Source organism: Scyliorhinus torazame, chromosome 27 (assembly GCF_047496885.1).
Source record: "Scyliorhinus torazame isolate Kashiwa2021f chromosome 27, sScyTor2.1, whole genome shotgun sequence".
In the NCBI taxonomy this organism is placed as follows: Eukaryota; Metazoa; Chordata; class Chondrichthyes; order Carcharhiniformes; family Scyliorhinidae; genus Scyliorhinus; species Scyliorhinus torazame.
The window spans coordinates 16,308,752-16,334,175 of record NC_092733.1 but is presented as its reverse complement, the minus strand read 5'-3'; the positions used below and the strand labels follow the sequence as shown (position 1 = coordinate 16,334,175).

Below are 25,424 nucleotides of genomic sequence, written 5' to 3'. Positions count from 1 at the left end.
TATAAAATTATGAAGGGAATAGATAGGATAGATGCGGGCAGGTTGTTTCCACTGTCGGGTGAAAGCATAACTAGGGGGCATAGCCTCAAAATAAGAGGAAGTAGATTTAGGACTGAGTTTAGGAGGAACTTCTTCACCCAAAGGGTTGTGAATCTATGGAATTATTTGCCCAGTGAAGCAGTTGAGGCTCCTTCATTAAATGTTTTTAAGATAAAGATAGATAGTTTTTTTGAGGAGCAAAGGGATTAAGGGTTATGGTGTTTGGGCCGGAAAGTGGAGCTGAGTCCACAAAAGATCAGCCATGATCTCATTGAATGGTGGAGCAGGCTCGAGGGGCCAGATGGCCTACTCCTGCTCCTAGTTCTTATGTTCTCCTCCCCTGCCTGTGTGTGCCAGGCTGGGAATGGGAGGATGCTGAATGGCCTCCGCCCCTGCCTGAGTGTGCCAGGCTGGGAATGGGAGGATGTGAAGCTCAGGTGGCTGTTGGTGGGGGGGAGGGGCACAGGTGAGGGCGGTGTCACGTGACGGGGCTGCCAGCCAATGGGAGAGGGAGGGAGGTAAATATATATTTTAAACCGGCGCCTAAATTAGCTCTGAGCGGTGCGGGGGCCGTGCGGCTGCTTCAGGAAGTGTTTATTCGGTGATGGCGCTGCCGGGGCGGGTGTTTTTCTCTCCGGACCTTTCCCCATGCCCGGGCTCGCGCGGCTGGCTGACGACACAAGATGGCGGCCGAGCGCGAGCTGCTGCTGCGGCTGCAGGAGGCGGACGGCGGCGGTCTGGACAGTGGGCAGCTGGCCGCTCGCCTCGGCCTCGACCACCAGCTGCTGGTGGGCGCCGTCAAGAGTCTGCAGACCCTGGGAGACGTGAGTGGGATGGGATGGATCGTTCGTGATGGGGTTGTCCACTGGGAGTGGGTCAGTCATGGAGGGATCTGAGGAATGATTGGGGGGCGTATCTGAGGGATGATGGGGATGGGGGGGGGGATCTGAGGGATGATGGGGATGGGGGGGGGGATCTGAGGGATGATGGATCTGAGTGATGGGTGGTCTGAGGGATGATTGGGGGGGAGGATCTGAGGGATGATGGATCTGAGGGATGATGGATCTGAGGGATGATGGATCTGAGGGATGATGGATCTGAGTGATGGGGGGTGGTCTGAGGGTTGATTGGGGGGGGGATCTGAGGGATGATGGGGGGGTGGATCTGAGGGATGGGGTTGTCCACTGGGAGTGGGTCAGTCATGGAGGGATCTGAGGGATGATTCGGGGGGGGGGATTGGGGGGCGTATCTGAGGGATGATGGATCTGAGGGATGATTCGGGGGGGGGGATTGGGGGGCGTATCTGAGGGATGATGGATCTGAGGGATGATGGTGGGGGGGGGATCTGAGGGATGATTGGGGGGGGAGGATCTGAGGGATGGGGGGGATCTGAGGGATGATGGGGGGGGGAAGGACCTGAGGGATGATTGGGGGGGGGGATCTGAGGGATGATGGATCTGAGGGATGATGGGGGGGATCTGAGGGATGATTGGGGGGGGAGGATCTGAGGGATGATGGGGGGGGGGGCGGATCTGAGGGATGGGGGGGATCTGAGGGATGATGGATCTGAGTGATGGGGGGGGGATCTGGGGGATGATGGGGGGGATCTGAGGGATGATTGGTGGGGGAGGATCTGAGGGATGATGGGGGGGAGGATCTGAGGGATGATTGGGGGGGGGAGGATCTGTGGGATGGGGGGATCTGAGGGACGATGGATCTGAGTGATGGGGGGGGGGTCTGAGGGATGATTGGGGGGGAGGATCTGAAGGATGATGGGGGGGGGAACTGCGGGATGATGGGGGGGGGATCTGAGGGGGGGGGGGAAGGACCTGAGGGGGGAGGGAGGATCTGAGGGATGATGGGGGGGGTGGATCTGAGGGATGGGGGGGATCTGAGGGATGATGGGGGGGGGGGGGGAGGACCTGAGGGATGGGGGGCGGGATCTGAGTGATGGGGGGGGGGATCTGGGGGATGATGGATCTGAGGGATGATGGGGGGATTCTGAGGGATGATTGGGGGGGGGAGGATCTGAGGGATGATGGGGGGGGGGAAGGATCTGAGGGATGATGGGGGGGGGAATCTGAGGGATGATTTGGGGGGGGATCTGAGGAATGATGGGGGGGGAGGATCTGAGGGATGGGGGGGTCTGAGGGATGGGGGGGGGATCTGAGGGATGGGGGGGGGATCTGAGGGATGGGGGGGGGATCTGAGGGATGGGGGGGGGATCTGAGGGATGGGGGGGGATCTGAGGGATGGGGGGGATCTGAGGGATGGGGGGGATCTGACGGATGATGGGGGGAATCTGAGGGATGATTGGGGGGGAGGATCTGAGGGATGGAGGGATCTGAGGGATGGAGGGATCTGAGGGATGGAGGGATCTGAGGGATGGGGGGATCTGAGGGATGATGGATCTGAGGGATGATGGATCTGAGGGATGATGGGGGGGGATCTGAGGGATGATGGATCTGAGGGATGATGGGGGGGGATCTGAGGGATGATTGGGGAGGGAGGATCTGAGGGATGGGGGGATCTGAGGGATGATGTATCTGAGGGATGATGGGGGGGGGATCTGAGGGGTGATGGGGGGGGGGGATCTGAGGGATGATGGGGGGGGGGGATCTGAGGGATGATTGGGGGGGAGGATCTGAGGGATGGGTGGGGATCTGAGCGATGATTGGGGGGGGGATCTGAGGGATGATGGGGGGCGGGAGGATCTGAGGGATGATGGGGGGGGTTCTGAGGGATGATGGGGGGATCTGAGGGATGATGGGGGGGGGGATCTGAGGGATGATGGGGGGGGGGATCTGAGGGATGATGGGGGGGGGGGAGGATCTGAGGGATGATTGGGGGGACGATCTGAGGGATGATTGGGGGGACGATCTGAGGGATGATTGGGGGGACGATCTGAGGGATGATGGGGGGGGGATCTGAGGGATGATGGAGCTGAGGGATGATGGGTGGGGATCTGAGGGATGATGGGGGGGAGGATCTGAGGGATGGGGGGGATCTAAGGGATGGGGGGGGGGAATCTGAGGGATGATGGATCTGAGGGATGATTGGGGGGGAGGATCTGAGGGATGGGAGGGGATCTGAGGGATGATTGGGGGGGGAAGATCTGAGGGATGATGGGGGGGATCTGAGTGATGATGGGGGGGGGTTCTGAGGGATGATGGGGGGGGAATCTGAGGGATGATTGGGGGGGAGGATCTGAGGGATAATTGGGGGTGATCTGAGGGATGATGGGGGGGGGGGATCTGAGGGATGATGGGGGGGGGGTCTGAGGGATGATGGAGCTGAGGGATGATCGGCGGGGATCTGAGGGATGATGGGGGGGGAGGATCTGAGGGATGGGGGGGATCTGAGGGATGATGGAGGATCTGAGGGATGATTGGGGGGGGGGGAGGATCTGAGGGATGGGGGGCGATCTGAGGGATGATGGAGCTGAGGGATGATGGGGGGGATCTGAGGGATGATGGGGGGGGGAATCTGAGGGATGATAGATCTGAGGGATGATTGGGGAGGGATCTGAGGGATGGGGGCGTATCTGAGGGATAGGGGGGGATATGAGGGATGATTGGGGGGGGGAGGACCTGAGGGATGGGGGGGGATCTGAGGGATGATGGATCTGAGGGATGATAGGGAGGGGATCTGAGGGGGGGGGGGGGGAAGGACCTGAGGGGGGGGGGAGGATCTGAGGGATGATGTGGGGGGGGATCTGAGGGATGATGGGGGGGGGGGGAAATCTGAGGGATGATTGGGGGGGGGGAATCTGAGGGATGATTGGGTGGGGATCTGAGGGATGATTGGGGGGGGGATCTGAGGGATGATGGATCTGAGGGATGATGGGGGATCTGAGGGATGATGGGGGGGGGGGGGGGGGGATCTGACGGATGATGGAGCTGAGGGATGATGGGGGGTGGATCTGAGGGATGATGGAGCTGAGGGATGATGGGGGGGGGAATCTGAGGGATGATTGGGGGGGAGGATCTGAGGGATGATGGGGGGGATCTGAGGGATGATTGGGGGGTAGGATCTGAGGGATGGGGGGATCTGAGGGATGACGTATCTGAGGGATGATTGGGGGGGGGATCTGAGGGATTACGGGGGGGGGATCTGAGGGATGATAGATCTGAGGGATGATGGGGGGGGGATCTGAGGGATGATGGATCTGAAGGATGATGGGGTGGGGATCTGAGGGATGATTGGGGGGGGGATCTGAGGGATGATTGGGGGGGGGATCTGAGGGATGATTGGGGGGGGGATCTGAGGGATGATTGGGGGGGGGGATCTGAGGGATGATTGGGGGGGGGATCTGAGGGATGATTGGGGGGGGGATCTGAGGGATGATGGGGGTGGGGGGATCTGAGGGATGATGGATCTGAGGGATGATTGGGGGGGATCTGAGGGATGATGGGGGGATCTGAGGGATGATGGGGGGGGGATCTGAGGGATGATGGGGGGGGGGATCTGAGGGATGATGGGGGGGGGAGGATCTGAGGGATGGGAGGGCATCTGAGGGATGGGGGGTATCTGAGGGATGATGGGGGGGGGATCTGAGGGATGGGGGGATCTGAGGGATGATGGGGGGGTGGATCTGAGGGATGGGGTTGTCCACTGGGAGTGGGTCAGTCATGGAGGGATCTGAGGGATGATTGGGGGGGGGGATTGGGGGGCGTATCTGAGGGATGATTCGGGGGGGGATTGGGGGGCGTATCTGAGGGATGATGGATCTGGGGGATGATGGTGGGGGGGGGATCTGAGGGATGATTGGGCGGGGAGGATCTGAGGGATGGGGGGGATCTGAAGGATGATGGGGGGGGTGGAGGACCTGAGGGGGGGGGGGGGGGGGGAGGACCTGAGGGGGGGGGGGGAAGGATCTGAGGGATGATGGGGGGGTGGATCTGAGGGATGATGGGGGGGCGGGGATCTGAGGGATGATGGGGGGGTGGGGATCTGAGGGATGATGGGGGGGTGGATCTGAGGGATGATGGATCTGAGGGATGATGGGGGGGATCTGAGGGATGATTGGGGGGGGAGGATCTGAGGGATGATGGGGGGGGAGGATCTGAGGGATGATGGGGGGGGAGGATCTGAGGGATGATTGGGGGGGGGAGGATCTGTGGGATGGGGGGATCTGAGGGATGATGGATCTGAGTGATGGGGGGGGGGGTCTGAGGGATGATTGGGGGGGAGGATCTGAGGGATGATGGGGGGGGGATCTGAGGGATGATTTGGGGGGTGTATCTGAGGGATGATGGATCTGAGGGATGATGGGGGGGATCTGAGGGATGATTGGGGGAGGATCTGAGTGATGGGGGGTGGTCTGAGGGATGATTGGGGGGGAGGATCTGAGGGATGGGGGGGATCTGAGGGATGATGGGGGGGGGAGGATCTGAGGGATGATGGGGTGGAGGAGGATCTGAGGGATGATTGGAGGGGAGGATCTGAGGGATGATTGGGGGGGAGGATCTGAGGGATGGGGGGGATCTGAGGGATGATGGGGGGGGGAGGATCTGAGGGATGATTGGGGGGAGGATCTGAGGGATGGGGGGGATCTGAGGGATGATGGGGGGGGGAGGATCTGAGGGATGATGGGGGGGGAGGATCTGAGGGATGGATGGGGAATCAGGGATGATGGATCTGAGTGATGGGGGGGGGGTCGGAGGGATGATGGGGGGGAGGATCTGAGGGATGATGGGGGGGGGATCTGAGGGATGATGGGGGGGACGGAACTGAGGGATGGGGGGGATCTCAGGGATAATGGGGGGTGGGATCTGAGGGATGATTGGGGGGGGGGGGATCTGAGAGATGATGGATCTGAGTGATGGGGGGGGGGATCTGGGGGATGATGGATCTGAGGGATGATGGGGCGGATCTGAGGGATGATTGGGGGGGAGAGGATCTGAGGGATGGGGAGGGGGATCTGAGGGATGATGGGGGGGGAACTGAGGGATGATGGGGAGGGGATCTGAGGGGGGAGGGAGGATCTGAGGGATGATGGGGGGGGTGGATCTGAGGGATGGGGGGGATCTGAGGGATGATGGGGGGGGGGGGAGGACCTGAGGGATGGGGGGTGGGATCTGAGTGATGGGGGGGGGGATCTGGGGGATGATGGATCTGAGGGATGATGGGGGGGATCTGAGGGATGATTGGGGGGGGAGGATCTGAGGGATGATGGGGGGGGGGGGAAGGATCTGAGGGATGATGGGGGGGGGGGAATCTGAGGGATGATTTGGGGGGGGATCTGAGGAATGATGGGGGGGGAGGATCTGAGGGATGGGGGGTCTGAGGGATGGGGGGTGGATCTGAGGGATGGGGGGTGGATCTGAGGGATGGGGGGTGGATCTGAGGGATGGGGGGGGGATCTGAGGGATGGGGGGGGATCTGAGGGATGGGGGGGGGATCTGAGGGATGGGGGGATCTGAGGGATGGGGGGGATCTGAGGGATGGGGGGGATCTGAGGGATGGGGGGGATCTGAGGGATGGGGGGGATCTGAGGGATGGGGGGGATCTGAGGGATGGGGGGGATCTGAGGGATGGGGGGGATCTGAGGGATGGGGGGGATCTGAGGGATGGGGGGGATCTGAGGGATGGGGGGGATCTGAGGGATGATGGGGGGAATCTGAGGGATGATTTGGGGGGGAGGATCTGAGGGATGGGAGGATCTGAGGGATGATGTATCTGAGGGATGATGGGGGGGGGGATCTGAGGGATGATGGGGGGGGGATCTGAGGGATGATTGGGGGGGAGGATCTGAGGGATGGGTGGGGATCTGAGCGATGATTGGGGGGGGGATCTGAGGGATGATGGGGGGCGGGAGGATCTGAGGGATGATGGGGGGGATCTGAGGGATGATGGGGGGGGGTTCTGAGGGATGATGGGGGGATCTGAGGGATGATGGGGGGGGGATCTGAGGGATGATGGGGGGGGAGGATCTGAGGGATGATTGGGGGGACGATCTGAGGGATGATTGGGGGGACGATCTGAGGGATGATTGGGGGTGATCTGAGGGATGATGGGGGGGGGATCTGAGGGATGATGGAGCTGAGGGATGATGGGCGGGGATCTGAGGGATGATGGGGGGGAGGATCTGAGGGATGATGGGGTGGAGGAGGATCTGAGGGATGATTGGGGGGGGGGGGGGATCTGAGGGATGATTGGGGGGGAGGATCTGAGGGATGGGGGGGATCTGAGGGATGATGGGGGGGGGAGGATCTGAGGGATGATGGGGGGGGAGGATCTGAGGGATGGATGGGGAATCTGAGGGATGATGGATCTGAGTGATGGGGGGGGGGTCGGAGGGATGATGGGGGGGAGGATCTGAGGGATGATGGGGGGGGGGATCTGAGGGATGATGGGGGGGACGGATCTGAGGGATGGGGGGGGATCTGAGGGATAATGGGGGGTGGGATCTGAGGGATGATTGGGTGGGGGGGATCTGAGAGATGATGGATCTGAGTGATGGGGGGGGGGATCTGGGGGATGATGGATCTGAGGGATGATGGGGCGGATCTGAGGGATGGGGAGGGGGATCTGAAGGATGATGGGGGGGGGAACTGAGGGATGATGGGGGGGGGATCTGAGGGGGGGGGGGAAGGACCTGAGGGGGGAGGGAGGATCTGAGGGATGATGGGGGGGGTGGATCTGAGGGATGGGGGGGGGGGGGGGGAGGACCTGAGGGATGGGGGGCGGGATCTGAGTGATGGGGGGGGGATCTGGGGGATGATGGATCTGAGGGATGATGGGGGGATTCTGAGGGATGATTGGGGGGGGGAGGATCTGAGGGATGATGGGGGGGGGGAAGGATCTGAGGGATGATGGGGGGGGGAATCTGAGGGATGATTTGGGGGGGGATCTGAGGAATGATGGGGGGGAGGATCTGAGGGATGGGGGGGGGTCTGAGGGATGGGGGGGGGATCTGAGGGTTGGGGGGGGGATCTGAGGGATGGGGGGGGATCTGAGGGATGGGGGGGGATCTGAGGGATGGGGGGGATCTGAGGGATGGGGGGGATCTGACGGATGATGGGGGGAATCTGAGGGATGATTGGGGGGGAGGATCTGAGGGATGGAGGGATCTGAGGGATGGAGGGATCTGAGGGATGGAGGGATCTGAGGGATGGAGGGATCTGAGGGATGGGGGGATCTGAGGGATGATGGATCTGAGGGATGATGGATCTGAGGGATGATGGGGGGGGGGGGGAGGACCTGAGGGATGGGGGGTGGGATCTGAGTGATGGGGGGGGGGGATCTGGGGGATGATGGATCTGAGGGATGATGGGGGGGATCTGAGGGATGATTGGGGGGGGAGGATCTGAGGGATGATGGGGGGGGGGGGGGAAGGATCTGAGGGATGATGGGGGGGGGGAATCTGAGGGATGATTTGGGGGGGGATCTGAGGAATGATGGGGGGGGGAGGATCTGAGGGATGGGGGGTCTGAGGGATGGGGGGTGGATCTGAGGGATGGGGGGTGGATCTGAGGGATGGGGGGTGGATCTGAGGGATGGGGGGTGGATCTGAGGGATGGGGGGTGGATCTGAGGGATGGGGGGTGGATCTGAGGGATGGGGGGTGGATCTGAGGGATGGGGGGGGGATCTGAGGGATGGGGGGGGGATCTGAGGGATGGGGGGGATCTGAGGGATGGGGGGGATCTGAGGGATGGGGGGGATCTGAGGGATGGGGGGGATCTGAGGGATGGGGGGGATCTGAGGGATGGGGGGGATCTGAGGGATGGGGGGGATCTGAGGGATGATGGGGGGAATCTGAGGGATGATTTGGGGGGGAGGATCTGAGGGATGGGAGGATCTGAGGGATGATGTATCTGAGGGATGATGGGGGGGGGGGATCTGAGGGATGATGGGGGGGGATCTGAGGGATGATTGGGGGGGAGGATCTGAGGGATGGGTGGGGATCTGAGCGATGATTGGGGGGGGGATCTGAGGGATGATGGGGGGCGGGAGGATCTGAGGGATGATGGGGGGGATCTGAGGGATGATGGGGGGGGGGGTTCTGAGGGATGATGGGGGGATCTGAGGGATGATGGGGGGGGGATCTGAGGGATGATGGGGGGGGAGGATCTGAGGGATGATTGGGGGGACGATCTGAGGGATGATTGGGGGGACGATCTGAGGGATGATTGGGGGTGATCTGAGGGATGATGGGGGGGGGATCTGAGGGATGATGGAGCTGAGGGATGATGGGCGGGGATCTGAGGGATGATGGGGGGGAGGATCTGAGGGATGATGGGGTGGAGGAGGATCTGAGGGATGATTGGGGGGGGGAGGATCTGAGGGATGATTGGGGGGGAGGATCTGAGGGATGGGGGGGATCTGAGGGATGATGGGGGGGGGAGGATCTGAGGGATGATGGGGGGGGAGGATCTGAGGGATGGATGGGGAATCTGAGGGATGATGGATCTGAGTGATGGGGGGGGGGTCGGAGGGATGATGGGGGGGAGGATCTGAGGGATGATGGGGGGGGGGGATCTGAGGGATGATGGGGGGGACGGATCTGAGGGATGATGGGGGGGACGGATCTGAGGGATGGGGGGGGATCTGAGGGATAATGGGGGGTGGGATCTGAGGGATGATTGGGTGGGGGGGATCTGAGAGATGATGGATCTGAGTGATGGGGGGGGGGATCTGGGGGATGATGGATCTGAGGGATGATGGGGCGGATCTGAGGGATGGGGAGGGGGATCTGAAGGATGATGGGGGGGGGAACTGAGGGATGATGGGGGGGGGATCTGAGGGGGGGGGGAAGGACCTGAGGGGGGAGGGAGGATCTGAGGGATGATGGGGGGGTGGATCTGAGGGATGGGGGGGGGGGGGGGGAGGACCTGAGGGATGGGGGGCGGGATCTGAGTGATGGGGGGGGGGATCTGGGGGATGATGGATCTGAGGGATGATGGGGGGATTCTGAGGGATGATTGGGGGGGGGAGGATCTGAGGGATGATGGGGGGGGGAAGGATCTGAGGGATGATGGGGGGGGGAATCTGAGGGATGATTTGGGGGGGGATCTGAGGAATGATGGGGGGGGAGGATCTGAGGGATGGGGGGGGGGTCTGAGGGATGGGGGGGGGATCTGAGGGATGGGGGGGGGATCTGAGGGTTGGGGGGGGGATCTGAGGGATGGGGGGGGGATCTGAGGGATGGGGGGGGGATCTGAGGGATGGGGGGGATCTGAGGGATGGGGGGGATCTGACGGATGATGGGGGGAATCTGAGGGATGATTGGGGGGGAGGATCTGAGGGATGGAGGGATCTGAGGGATGGAGGGATCTGAGGGATGGAGGGATCTGAGGGATGGAGGGATCTGAGGGATGGGGGGATCTGAGGGATGATGGATCTGAGGGATGATGGATCTGAGGGATGATGGGGGGGGATCTGAGGGATGATTGGGGAGGGAGGATCTGAGGGATGGGGGGATCTGAGGGATGATGTATCTGAGGGATGATGGGGGGGGGGATCTGAGGGATGATGGGGGGGGGGGATCTGAGGGATGATGGGGGGGGGGGGATCTGAGGGATGATTGGGGGGGGAGGATCTGAGGGATGGGTGGGGATCTGAGCGATGATTGGGGGGGGGATCTGAGGGATGATGGGGGGCGGGAGGATCTGAGGGATGATGGGGGGGGTTCTGAGGGATGATGGGGGGATCTGAGGGATGATGGGGGGGGGATCTGAGGGATGATGGGGGGGGGAGGATCTGAGGGATGATTGGGGGGACGATCTGAGGGATGATTGGGGGGACGATCTGAGGGATGATTGGGGGGACGATCTGAGGGATGATTGGGGGGACGATCTGAGGGATGATGGGGGGGGGATCTGAGGGATGATGGAGCTGAGGGATGATGGGTGGGGATCTGAGGGATGATGGGGGGGAGGATCTGAGGGATGGGGGGGATCTAAGGGATGGGGGGGGGGGAATCTGAGGGATGATGGATCTGAGGGATGATTGGGGGGGAGGATCTGAGGGATGGGAGGGGATCTGAGGGATGATTGGGGGGGGAAGATCTGAGGGATGATGGGGGGGATCTGAGTGATGATGGGGGGGGGTTCTGAGGGATGATGGGGGGGGAATCTGAGGGATGATTGGGGGGGAGGATCTGAGGGATAATTGGGGGTGATCTGAGGGATGATGGGGGGGGGGGATCTGAGGGATGATGGGGGGGGGGTCTGAGGGATGATGGAGCTGAGGGATGATCGGCGGGGATCTGAGGGATGATGGGGGGGGGAGGATCTGAGGGATGGGGGGGATCTGAGGGATGATGGAGGATCTGAGGGATGATTGGGGGGGGGGAGGATCTGAGGGATGGGGGGCGATCTGAGGGATGATGGAGCTGAGGGATGATGGGGGGGATCTGAGGGATGATGGGGGGGGGAATCTGAGGGATGATAGATCTGAGGGATGATTGGGGAGGGATCTGAGGGATGGGGGCGTATCTGAGGGATGGGGGGGATATGAGGGATGATTGGGGGGGGGAGGACCTGAGGGATGGGGGGGGATCTGAGGGATGATGGATCTGAGGGATGATAGGGAGGGGATCTGAGGGGGGGGGGGGAAGGACCTGAGGGGGGGGGGAGGATCTGAGGGATGATGTGGGGGGGGATCTGAGGGATGATGGGGGGGGGGGGGAATCTGAGGGATGATTGGGGGGGGGGAATCTGAGGGATGATTGGGTGGGGATCTGAGGGATGATTGGGGGGGGGATCTGAGGGATGATGGATCTGAGGGATGATGGGGGTTCTGAGGGATGATGGGGGGGGGGGGGGATCTGACGGATGATGGAGCTGAGGGATGATGGGGGGTGGATCTGAGGGATGATGGAGCTGAGGGATGATGGGGGGGGGGAATCTGAGGGATGATTGGGGGGGAGGATCTGAGGATGATGGGGGGGATCTGAGGGATGATTGGGGGGTAGGATCTGAGGGATGGGGGGATCTGAGGGATGACGTATCTGAGGGATGATTGGGGGGGGGATCTGAGGGATTACGGGGGGGGGATCTGAGGGATGATAGATCTGAGGGATGATGGGGGGGGGATCTGAGGGATGATGGATCTGAAGGATGATGGGGTGGGGATCTGAGGGATGATTGGGAGGGGGGATCTGAGCGATGATTGGGGGGGGATCTGAGGGATGATTGGGGGGGGATCTGAGGGATGATTGGGGGGGGGATCTGAGGGATGATTGGGGGGGGGATCTGAGGGATGATTGGGGGGGGGATCTGAGGGATGATGGGGGTGGGGGGATCTGAGGGATGATGGATCTGAGGGATGATTGGGGGGGATCTGAGGGATGATGGGGGGATCTGAGGGATGATGGGGGGGGGATCTGAGGGATGATGGGGGGGGGGATCTGAGGGATGATGGGGGGGGGGAGGATCTGAGGGATGGGAGGGCATCTGAGGGATGGGGGGTATCTGAGGGATGATGGGGGGGGATCTGAGGGATGGGGGGATCTGAGGGATGATGGGGGGGTGGATCTGAGGGATGGGGTTGTCCACTGGGAGTGGGTCAGTCATGGAGGGATCTGAGGGATGATTGGGGGGGGGGATTGGGGGGCGTATCTGAGGGATGATTCGGGGGGGGATTGGGGGGCGTATCTGAGGGATGATGGATCTGGGGGATGATGGTGGGGGGGGGATCTGAGGGATGATTGGGCGGGGAGGATCTGAGGGATGGGGGGGATCTGAAGGATGATGGGGGGGGGGAGGACCTGAGGGGGGGGGGGGGGGGGGAGGACCTGAGGGGGGGGGGGGAAGGATCTGAGGGATGATGGGGGGGTGGATCTGAGGGATGATGGGGGGGGGGGATCTGAGGGATGATGGGGGGGTGGGGATCTGAGGGATGATGGGGGGGTGGATCTGAGGGATGATGGATCTGAGGGATGATGGGGGGGATCTGAGGGATGATTGGGGGGGGAGGATCTGAGGGATGATGGGGGGGGGGCGGATCTGAGGGATGATGGATCTGAGTGATGGGGGGGGGGATCTGGGGGATGATGGGGGGGATCTGAGGGATGATTGGTGGGGGAGGATCTGAGGGATGATGGGGGGGAGGATCTGAGGGATGATTGGGGGGGGGAGGATCTGTGGGATGGGGGGATCTGAGGGATGATGGATCTGAGTGATGGGGGGGGGTCTGAGGGATGATTGGGGGGGAGGATCTGAGGGATGATGGGGGGGGGATCTGAGGGATGATTTGGGGGGTGTATCTGAGGGATGATGGATCTGAGGGATGATGGGGGGGATCTGAGGGATGATTGGGGGAGGATCTGAGTGATGGGGGGTGGTCTGAGGGATGATTGGGGGGGAGGATCTGAGGGATGGGGGGGATCTGAGGGATGATGGGGGGGGGAGGATCTGAGGGATGATGGGGTGGAGGAGGATCTGAGGGATGATTGGAGGGGAGGATCTGAGGGATGATTGGGGGGGAGGATCTGAGGGATGGGGGGGATCTGAGGGATGATGGGGGGGGAGGATCTGAGGGATGATTGGGGGGGAGGATCTGAGGGATGGGGGGGATCTGAGGGATGATGGGGGGGGGAGGATCTGAGGGATGATGGGGGGGGAGGATCTGAGGGATGGATGGGGAATCAGGGATGATGGATCTGAGTGATGGGGGGGGGGTCGGAGGGATGATGGGGGGGAGGATCTGAGGGATGATGGGGGGGGGATCTGAGGGATGATGGGGGGGACGGAACTGAGGGATGGGGGGGGATCTCAGGGATAATGGGGGGTGGGATCTGAGGGATGATTGGGGGGGGGGGGGATCTGAGAGATGATGGATCTGAGTGATGGGGGGGGGATCTGGGGGATGATGGATCTGAGGGATGATGGGGCGGATCTGAGGGATGATTGGGGGGGAGAGGATCTGAGGGATGGGGAGGGGGATCTGAGGGATGATGGGGGGGGAACTGAGGGATGATGGGGAGGGGATCTGAGGGGGGGGGGAAGGACCTGAGGGGGGAGGGGGGATCTGAGGGATGATGGGGGGGGTGGATCTGAGGGATGGGGGGGATCTGAGGGATGATGGGGGGGGGGGGGGAGGACCTGAGGGATGGGGGGTGGGATCTGAGTGATGGGGGGGGGGATCTGGGGGATGATGGATCTGAGGGATGTTGGGGGGGATCTGAGGGATGATTGGGGGGGGAGGATCTGAGGGATGATGGGGGGGGGGGAAGGATCTGAGGGATGATGGGGGGGGGGGGAATCTGAGGGATGATTTGGGGGGGGATCTGAGGAATGATGGGGGGGGGAGGATCTGAGGGATGGGGGGTCTGAGGGATGGGGGGTGGATCTGAGGGATGGGGGGTGGATCTGAGGGATGGGGGGTGGATCTGAGGGATGGGGGGGGGATCTGAGGGATGGGGGGGGGATCTGAGGGATGGGGGGGGGATCTGAGGGATGGGGGGGATCTGAGGGATGGGGGGGATCTGAGGGATGGGGGGGATCTGAGGGATGGGGGGGATCTGAGGGATGGGGGGGATCTGAGGGATGGGGGGGATCTGAGGGATGGGGGGGATCTGAGGGATGGGGGGGATCTGAGGGATGGGGGGGATCTGAGGGATGGGGGGGATCTGAGGGATGGGGGGGATCTGAGGGATGGGGGGGATCTGAGGGATGGGGGGGATCTGAGGGATGGGGGGATCTGAGGGATGATGGGGGGAATCTGAGGGATGATTGGGGGGGAGGATCTGAGGGATGGGAGGATCTGAGGGATGATGTATCTGAGGGATGATGGGGGGGGGGGATCTGAGGGATGATGGGGGGGGGATCTGAGGGATGATGGGGGGGGGATCTGAGGGATGATTGGGGGGGAGGATCTGAGGGATGGGTGGGGATCTGAGCGATGATTGGGGGGGGGATCTGAGGGATGATGGGGGGCGGGAGGATCTGAGGGATGATGGGGGGGATCTGAGGGATGATGGGGGGGGGGTTCTGAGGGATGATGGGGGGATCTGAGGGATGATGGGGGGGGGATCTGAGGGATGATGGGGGGGGAGGATCTGAGGGATGATTGGGGGGACGATCTGAGGGATGATTGGGGGGACGATCTGAGGGATGATTGGGGGTGATCTGAGGGATGATGGGGGGGGGATCTGAGGGATGATGGAGCTGAGGGATGATGGGCGGGGATCTGAGGGATGATGGGGGGGAGGATCTGAGGGATGGGGGGGATCTGAGGGATGATGGATCTGAGGGATGATTGGGGGGGAGGATCTGAGGGATGGGAGGGGATCTGAGGGATGATTGGGGGGGGAGGATCTGAGGGATGGGGGGGATCTGAGGGATGATGTATCTGAGGGATGATTGGGGGGGGATCTGAGGGATGGGTGGGGATCTGAGCGATGATTGGGGGGGGGATCTGAGGGATGATGGGGGGGGGAGGATCTGAGGGATGATGGGGGGGATCTGAGTGATGATGGGGGGGGTTCTGAGGGATGATGGGGGGGGAATCTGAGGGATGATTGGGGGGAGGATCTGAGGGATAATTGGGGGTGATCTGAGGGATGATGGGGGGGGGGTATCTGAGGGATGATGGGGGGGGGAGAGGATCTGAGGGATGGGGGGGATCTAAGGGATGGGCGGGATCTAAGGGATGGGGGGGATCTAAGGGATGGGGGGGATCTGAGGGATGATGGATCTGAGGGATGATGGAGGATCTGAGGGATGATTGGGGGGGGGGAGGATCTGAGAGATGGGAGGGGATCTGAGGGATGATGGATCTGAGGGATGATTGGGGGGGGGGGAATTTGAGGGATGATGGATCTGAGGGATGATTGGGGAGGGATCTGAGGGACGGGGGCGTATCTGAGGGATAGGGCGGGATATGAGGGATGATTGGGGGGGGAGGACCTGAGGGATGGGGGGGGATCTGAGGGATGATGGATCTGAGGGATGATAGGGAGGGGATCTGAGGGGGGGGGGAAGGACCTGAGGGGGGGGGGGAGGATCTGAGGGATGATGTGGGGGGGGGAATCTGAGGGATGATGGGGGGGGGGGGGAAATCTGAGGGATGATTGGGGGGGGGGAATCTGAGGGATGATTGGGTGAGGATCTGAGGGATGATTGGGGGGGGGATCTGAGGGATGATGGATCTGAGGGATGATGGGGGATCTGAGGGATGATTGGGGGGGAGGATCTGAGGGATGATTGGGGGGAGGATCTGAGGGATAATTGGGGGGGATCTGAGGGATGATGGGGGGGGGGGATCTGACGGATGATGGAGCTGAGGGATGATGGGGGGTGGATCTGAGGGATGATGGAGCTGAGGGATGATGGGGGGGGGAATCTGAGGGATGATTGGGGAGGAGGATCTGAGGGATGATGGGGGGGATCTGAGGGATGATTGGGGGGTAGGATCTGAGGGATGGGGGGATCTGAGGGATGATTGGGGGGGATCTGAGGGATTACGGGGGGATCTGAGGGATGATAGATCTGAGGGATGATGGGGGGGGGATCTGAGGGATGATGGATCTGAAGGATGATGGGGTGGGGATCTGAGGGATGATTGGGAGGGGGGATCTGAGGGATGATTGGGGGGGGGGATCTGAGGGATGATTGGGGGGGGATCTGAGGGATGATTGGGGGGGGTGGATCTGAGGGATGATTGGGGGGGGATCTGAGGGATGATGGGTGGGGGGATCTGAGGGATGATGGGGGTGGGGGGATCTGAGGGATGATGGATCTGAGGGATGATTGGGGGGGATCTGAGGGATGATGGGGGGGGGTCTGAGGGATGATGGGGGGGGGGAGGATCTGAGGGATGGGAGGGCATCTGAGGGATGGGGGGTATCTGAGGGATGATGGGGGGGATCTGAGGGATGATTAGGGGGGGGAATCTGACGGATGATTGCGGGGGGGAGGGAACTGAGGGATGATGATGGGGGGGTCTGAGGGATGATGGGGGGGTCTGAGGGATGATTGGGGGGGGATCTGTGGGATGATTGGGGGGGGATCTGAGGGATGATGGATCTGAGGGATGATTGGGGGGGGGGATCTGAGGGATGATGGATCTGAGGGATGATTGGGGGGGGATGTGAGGGATGATGGATCTGAGGGATGATGGGGGGGGGATCTGAGGGATTGGGGGGGGATCTGAGGGCTGATGGGGGGGGGGGATCTGAGGGCTGATGGGTGGGGGGAATCTGAGAGCTGGTGTAGGGGAGGTATCTGAGGGATGATGGGGGGGGGGGATCTGAGGGAAATTGTGGGGGGATCTGGGGGCTGATGGGGGGGGGGATCTGAGGGATGGGGGAGTATCGGAGGGATGGGGTGGGGACCTGAGGGTTGGGGGGTCGGAGAGTTGGGAGGTTTGAGGGACGGGGGGCTGTGGGATGGGGGGCTGAGTGAGGAGGGACACGGGGCTGAGGGATGGGGGGGCTGAGGGAGGAGGGATGGGGGGGTCGGAGGGAGGTGGGATGGGGCGTCGGAGGGATGGGGGGTCTGAGGGATGGGGGTTGTGTGTGGGAGGAGGGATGGGGGGTGTGGGAGGAGGGATGGGGTGTGTGAGGGAGGAGGGATGGGGCGGGGATCTGAGGGATGGGAGGGTCTGAGGGAGCAGGGATGGGGGGTCTTGAGGGAGATGGGATGGGGGGGCTGAGGGAGGTGTGATGGGCGGCTGAGGGAGGTGGGATGGGGGCTGAGGGAGGTGGGATGGGGGGCTGAGGGAGGAGGGATGGGGGTGTCGGAGGGATGGGGGTCTGGGGGATGGGGGACGTCGGAGGTATGGGGTCGGTGAGGGATGGGGGGTCGGGGAGGGTTGGGGTTCGGTGAGGGAGGAGGATTGGGGGGGTCAGTGAGGGAGGTGGGATGGGGGTCAGTGAGGGATGGTGGGGGGTCAGTGAGGGAAGGTGGGGGGGGTCAATGAGGGTTGGGGGGTTGGACTGAGGGATGGGGAGGCCAGTGAGCGAGGAGGAACGGGCGGGGGGCGGGGGGGGGCGCGTGAAAGAGAATAATGGAATTTGGATCCTTTCATTATTTATTTGTTCTGAGTTATACTGGAAACTGCGAGAAATCATTCATGCTTCAGTTACACCTACTGATAAGATTTAAAATAAAAAATTGAGTACCCAATTCTTTTTTTCTCAATTTTAAGGGGCAATTTAGCATGGACAATCCACATCTTTGGGTTGTGGGGGTGAGACCCACGCAGACACTGGGAGAATGTACAAACTCCACACGGGCTGGGATCAAACTTGGATCCTTGGTGCCATGAGGCAGCAGTGCTAGCCACTGTATCGCCCCTACCTACTGATAAGATGTGTTATAGAATCATAGGGGTCTGCAGCACAGAAAAGACCCTTTGGCCATAATGTCTTTTTTTAAAGAAAATATTTTATTGAGGCATTTATAATTTTAACATTTTAAACCACAGAGCAGTCCCGCATTCACAAAAAAACCCCACAATAACATACCATACTTCCCACCACCCTAACTCCTAGCTACCTATATATTAGTTTCCCTGCCCTTATTCTTCACTTCCAAGCCTCCTCCTCCTCTCTCTCTTTTCTCTCTCTCTCTCTCTCCTCTTTCCCCCCCCCCCACACGCGCACACACACACACACACACCTTTGGGTTGTGGGGGCGAAACCCACAAAAACACTGGGAGAATGTGCAAACTCCAGACGGACAGTGACCCAGAGCCGAGATCGAACCTGGGATGTCGGCACTGTGAGGCAGCAGTGCTAACCACTGCGCCACCGTGCTGTTCAAAGTATAACATTGTTTATCTGCTTCTCCTACAATGCAGCTTGTTCCTTGTGGCAGCGCATTTCACGTTCTCTGCAACTCATGGGCTGAATCCGTATCGGGTTATTCAACTGCAGTTGGTGTCACGCCACAGCCAACCATGACCTTACCCAAACTCCATACGCACTCTACAACAGGGTCATAGGCTACTTGAGGGCAGGGAACTGGTGAGATTTGAGCTTGTTTCTCCAGCTCATAAACGTCCAGGCCTCTAGGTGACTGGTCCAATCACATACCCACCATGCTATTGTGCCCTTCTACATAATCAAAGGTATTTTCTTGCTGAGCCAAACTCGTGTTCTGATTTTTGTTTTCTTGTGCAGGTGATTGAGGCGGAGCTGCGATCCAGCAAGCACTGGGAGCTGACTGAGGAAGGGAAAGAGATTTTGGAGAAAGGCAGTCATGAAGCGCGTGTCTTTGACTCTATTCCACCGAATGGAATTACTCAGAGTGACCTGATGGTGAGCACATTGCACGGGGTCGCTGTACAGTACAAGAAGACCTGGGCCTGTCTCGACTGCCATCTGATCGCTACGATTCCGTTGTCAAGTGCTGTGTAATGGTGTTACTTGAAAAGGGTTAAATGCTGCCCTCAAAAAAAAAACTGATCTACCTTCTCCCTTTTGCACAGAAACTCCCGAGTGGAAAAGTGGGATTCAACAAGGCCATGTCCAACAAGTGGATCCGCATTGACAAGAGTGCCAAAGGGGGACCACGGATCCATAAGGCTGTAGGTAGATTTGTGTCTGTGCAATTACATTCTCTCGTAAGGGCGTGCAGAGCTATCAGATTTTGCCAGCTAAAGTCAAAGTTCCCCTTGTGAAAATTAGACTACTTCTTTTCCCAACCCCTTCCCCGCTGGCACCAGAAAACAAACCAGACGGGTTAATGGTTTGTTTTCAGGTGACGATGTTTGAGGTGTGTACCTGACAATGACCTGTCTTCCTTATTCATTTAATGTTATCTTCCTCCCCCTACTACCTGCGTTTTTGGCTTGCTTGTATTCTCCAAAGAAGCCACCAAATTTCTTCATTCAAAAATTAGATATCAATTTACCATTTGAAAAGTGTTAGATTCCCAGAGAAATAAGTACTCAATAGTAAAATATCAGTGAAGCTTCTGGTGCTGCATGATGTCATGTAACTACAAATCAGGTTGAAGTGCAACACCAATAATCATCTCATCTGATAAATTAACCAGATTGATATAAATGCTTTATTGTCCTAATCATGTAAACTAGCCTTTCTTATGATGTGTTCTTCCTTTTGATTCATGTTCTATTGCCCAATCCACGACTAGACTCGTGTCGTCACCGCAGTGTCCACTGAGAAAGCCAGTTTCTTTGCTGATGCCACTCTATATATCTATATCTATTTGGAGAGAAGCATCTAGTCAGCACCTACACCCGATGGCACAGTGGAAATCTTAATGCACCTGAGCCTAGCTTGGCAAACATTGCAATGCATGTCTGGGTCCTGTCACTTTGTGTTCCCACCAGGCAGCGTATATTCAATGCCCCTATTCATTGTATATTTTGCCTTTTTAAACTGCTCTCCTGCAGTCCTGCATGGTGATATTTTGTGTGGGATTCCCAGCCTCCCAGCGGCGGGAGGCAGCGCACCCTTCGTTGGTGACAGGAATTGAACCCGCGCTGCTGGCCTTGTTTTGCATCACAAACCAGCTCTCTAGCCCCTGAGCTAATCCATCGTCATGTCAGGAGTCACTGGATGAGTGGTCACAAGCAGGAAGTCTGGTTAACTTTTATTTCTCTTCCCTTAACGTAACTGCACGGATGTGATTTAACCAGGGCCTTGACTGATTCCAAAAAGAAAATGCTGGAAATCTCAGCAGGTTTGGCAGCATCTATAGGGAGAGAAAAGAGCTAATGTTTCGAGTCCAGATAACCCTTTGTCAAAGGGTCACCTGGATTCAAAACGTTAGCTCTTTTCTCTCCCTACAGATGCTGCCATACCTGCTGAGATTTTCCAGCATTTTCGTTTCAGATTCCAGCATCTGCAGTAATTTGCTTTTATCCTTTATTGATTGATTGTCGGTGTCACTGCACTTGACTCTTGCCGATGTGTTATTTGCAGTCTCGCTCAAATTAGTCCCCTCCTGATCACAGGATGACAAACTTAAGGATGGGCAATTGTATTTATTCTGACATTCCAAAGAAAAATCCCTACATCCAAAAAGTTTGTGGTGGAAATACAATGTGCAAATACTAAAATACACGAGCCTGCTGTAGCTTTATCCACTGGTCTAACCTACTAAACATGTTGTTCGACCCCTCCACATTTGAGTGTTTGTATGCCAATATTCGCTGTCATTTCAACATAATCCTCCAGACGTGATTAAAATGCATTGGGTAGTTAAAATCTGTAGCACCAAGCTTGGCAAATAGTGAGTGAACCTGAAACAAAGCTGGTGAGATGAGACCTGCACCGTGAATCCCCCATCTCGCTCACTGCCCATGCCCTCGAGGGGTATGGGGGAAGAGGACAGGCATTTTTTCCATTGGCTGAGAGGGGCAATCGGTAGGTGGCAACTCTCCAGTCATCTGTGTCTTCCCAGCAAGTGGGTTATTAATGCGCCAGTCATTGGGTGAGGCTGACGGGGAGCAAACTCACTCGCTTCCTGTTCACAATCATTTTTTAAAAATAAATTTAGAGTACCCAATTAATTTTCTCCTGTTCACAATCATGTCAGTCGGGGCCTCCTATCCCCTTTTGCCCAAACATAACTTCACATTTACTGTCTAAGCCATACACTGAATGAGTTCAATTCACAGATGACTCCAAAATAATCACCGATCCACTTTCACAACTGCGGTTCATCCAGTTTCTTCTCAAAGGTGTTAATTGAAACGGTGTTAACTGCGCTTTTTCTTCCATCATAGTCCTGGTGTGGAATGATTTATTGAAACAACCAATCTTGTGAATTTTAGATTTTCATTTGTGCAGAGAACCAAATTATAAGATTATTTTTTAAAAAAAAATTGTACTTGAGAAAACACTCTAGCGTAACTTGCTTTCTTCCACTAGACCAATTGTATTGAAGATGCTGTCAAAAATAAGTTGCTGCTGGTCCAGCAGAGGAAGGACAGCAGCCTGGATGACAAGGAGAAGAATGAACTGAAAAAGAGGAAGCTGCTCAGCGAGGTGTAAGTCTTCCAAACACTTTGCCTCCTTGTGCCTTTGTCCTATTCGACTCCCTCCTGTGTTTTTAGGTCATCCTCCCACCGACCGTTTATTACTTAAAAGTGCTGACGAGCTATTTCACCGCAATGTGAGCAAACGTTCCTCGGTTTATCTGGCAGCGAGAAGCAACAACCGCAGAGATCAATGTTGATATGGACTGATGTGTGGTGTGTAGAGCTCCACTTTCACCCACCCCAAGACGGTAAAGTCGGGAGGGAGGGGGCGGAGGCTCTACAGAGCAGTGTTGGGAGGGATGTACTGGCTGCAGTCATGTGCTGCTCAGCCAGGCCAGGGGAACAAATGTGAAGGGCTCAAAAAGAAGCTGTAATTGCAAGTTCTTTTCTGTGGGTGGCAGTAGGTACTGTGTAGCTTTGCACCAATACTCAGGGCTATAAATGATGTGGAGATGCCCGCGTTGGACTGGGGTGAGCACAGTACAAAGTCTTACAACACCAGGTTAAAGTCCAACAGGTTTGTTTTGATGTCACTAGCTTTCGGAGCGCTGCTCCTTCCTCACGTGAATGAAGAGGTCTGTTCCAGAAACACATATATAGACAAATTCAAAGATGCCAAACAGTGCTAGGAATGCGAGCATTAGCAGGTGATTAAATCTTTACAGATCCAGAGGGCTATAAAGACACAGAGAGGCCTTGATTAGCTATTGAGGGAGACCAGGCTAAATCAAACAGTGCTACGAGAGGGAATTCCCTATTAAAATAGCTTATGTGAACTTGGAATAACCTGCTTGGGCTTTATTTGTTCATGGGATGTGATCATCGCTGGCAAGGGAAGCAGCAGCCTGTTCCTAATTGCTCTTGAAAGTAATGGTGAGCTGCTGCCTTGAATTGCTGCAGTCCTGGGCAGCACGGTGGCAGAGTGTTGCCTCGCGGCGCCGAGGACCCGGGTTCGATCCCGACCTCAGGCCACTGTCCGTATGGGGTTTGCACATTCTCCCTGTGTCTGCGGGGATCTTGACCCCACAACTCAAAAGATATGTAGGTAAGTGGATTAGCCACACTAAATTGCCCCTTTTTTTTAAAAAAAAAAAAGGAAATTCAAAAAAGTTTAGTACGCCATTTAAGCACGTTAAAACACAGCTTTACACGAGGAGAGACTTGCATTGTGGGCTGAGACGAGAGTGGATAGCTGCCTGGAGGCACTTGTCTTCAGTGTGGTTACATATCAGATCTGGCGCTCTATTTCAGTGGGTCCCTGAAGCCTCTGCGCATCAACTGCGCAATGTGCTAGTGGATATTTTCCACCACAGCAGTATAACATTTAATGGCATCATAATGACTTACAGCACAGAGGGAGGCCATTCAGCCAATCGTGCCTAGGATAGCAGCTCTTTGAAAGAGCTACCCAATTCACTACTCACACGGACACTGGGAGGATGTGAAAACTCCAAGCGGACAGCGGCCTGGGGCTGGGAGCGAACGCGGGTCCTTTGTGCCGCGAGGCAGCAGTGCTAACCACTGTGCCACCATGCCACCCTTTTTTGAGTTTCTACCTTGTAAAACCTCATGCGGGTACTGTGAAGGTATGCACCCTCACACATCCCAATATTACCGCTTACCTGCTATGGGGAATGGAACTCAACACACATCTGCTCACACTTGAACTCGCATTGCTGCTTCTCGGTGCCGGTTATACTGAGGTGGATCCTTAGATTCCCTAGGACTCGTTATTGGTCATAAAATCATCAATTTTACTAGTGCCTTTTTGTTTTGTTTGGAGGGGTCTCATGCCCTCCCAGTTTGGAAGTGTTCTTTCCGAATATGTTTTTTTTTGTGTGTGCCCATTTTCCTTTTTGATCCAGTTTGAATCTTGTATGGTTTGCACTCCTTTTCTTACTGCCCTTATCAGTGTGGTTCTGAGAATTCTATACCGTTTACAGTTAGCTAATCTTCCTTCGCAGCCTCTCATTTCCTTTCCGAACACAGTTTCATCGTGTTTCCACACTTGTATTCGTCCCGGTGAGCACCCTTTGTTCTCTCTCTCGCTCTCTCTCTCTCTCTCTCTCAACAAATTGTACATGCTGATTTTCTTTTATTTAATTTGTTCATCAATGCAGAGTCACACTTACCAAGTCTGAGCTTGTGGGGTTTCAGGGTGTCTGCTCAATATTCTATAACTTTCTGAACACTTCTGTCACTAGTGCTAAAAGCTATTTGTGGTGATGGATGAATGAAGAGTGTCACACATTGAAACAGCCTTGTGTGATTAATTTTACTTATTGCTGGTCTTGGGAGGCCATGAGTAAAGGTACTTTGTGTTAAACAGATGGGCATCACTGCAACTCCATAATAAGTAGAACTCCAGGCTGTTCAAATGACGGCATTTATTCCCATATGTCCACAGTGTGAACCTTCGTTCAGCCAAGCATAGTGATGTGTGGCAGGCAGTAGCCAGAGGCCTGCCAACCCTACATCCCCAGACTGGGACGGAAAGATGAAATGTCAGGCTGGGCTGCTTTTGAGTCGCAAGATCGTGGGTTCGTGTCCCACGTCAGTGACCTGAACCCATAATGCTGTCTGTCGGATGAGAGTTTAAGCAGAGTCCGTCCCTTGGGTGGAGGGGAAGATCCCACTGCACAATATTCATTGAGCAGAGAGGTTTTCCCCTGGTATCCTGGCTGATGATCTACATCACTAAAAGAGCCAATGACCTGGTCACTATCCCATTGATGTGCATGGGAGCTTGCTGTGTAAACTGGCTGCTGCATTTCCTACATGACTACACTTCAGAAGTTCTTCATTGATTCTAAGTGCATTGTGAAATGCACTGTATAAGCACAAGTTCATTCTTTTGATCTTTATACTGCTATGGGAAGTAGGTTCCGAATGGCATTGGGTAGAGCCAGAATAATGTCATCTGCTTGCCTCTTGGCTCAATCTATGGTCTAGTCAACTGTAGCGTGGATGAGGGCCAGGGAGAATCACAGAAAATCAAAGTTTGTGACATTGAAGCAAGCTAACCATTTCACTCTGCTTTTCTGCAGGACTCTGAAGACCTACTGGATCACTAAAGGAAGCTCATTTAGCACCACTGTGGTTAAACAAGATACTGAGCTCACCCCAGAGATGATAGCCAAGTAAGATGTTGGAACTGGTCAAAGTGCAAGGACTTCACAGTAATTAATGACCACGGTGTTGTGGCTTAAGCACAAACCTGTTCTGTTGAACATTGGGAGCTTGTACCCCAGGCTCACGCGGAGTGAACGTGCTAGCCATGATGGGTCGGTCAGTAATTACCATGCTGTGAAAAGGTTCCAAAGCATTGACACAGCAGCTAATGAACAGGAGACATGGACTAAGGCGTTACACGACTTGCACTTAAACACAAACTTTTGTTCCCGAAGAATACACAGCAATGTCCATTGCTGAAAATCATTCAATGGGTGGGTTGGTGAGTCTTCACTGTGTGATGGGA

The 25,424-nt window shown here is 57.4% G+C and overlaps 1 protein-coding gene across 1 annotated transcript in view; it reads left to right on the top strand.

Annotated features, from left to right (window-relative positions):
* The first annotated feature begins 693 nt into the window (after nt 1-693).
* Nucleotides 694-25,424, top strand: part of farsa (phenylalanyl-tRNA synthetase subunit alpha) — a 49,696-nt gene continuing 24,965 nt past the window's right edge. The window contains exons 1-5 of the mRNA XM_072491024.1: nt 694-863; nt 19,116-19,253; nt 19,424-19,522; nt 21,837-21,955; nt 24,994-25,086. Coding sequence (XP_072347125.1) covers nt 723-863; nt 19,116-19,253; nt 19,424-19,522; nt 21,837-21,955; nt 24,994-25,086 — 590 coding nt within the window. The 5' untranslated portion in view covers nt 694-722. The remainder of the gene's footprint in view (nt 864-19,115; nt 19,254-19,423; nt 19,523-21,836; nt 21,956-24,993; nt 25,087-25,424) is intronic.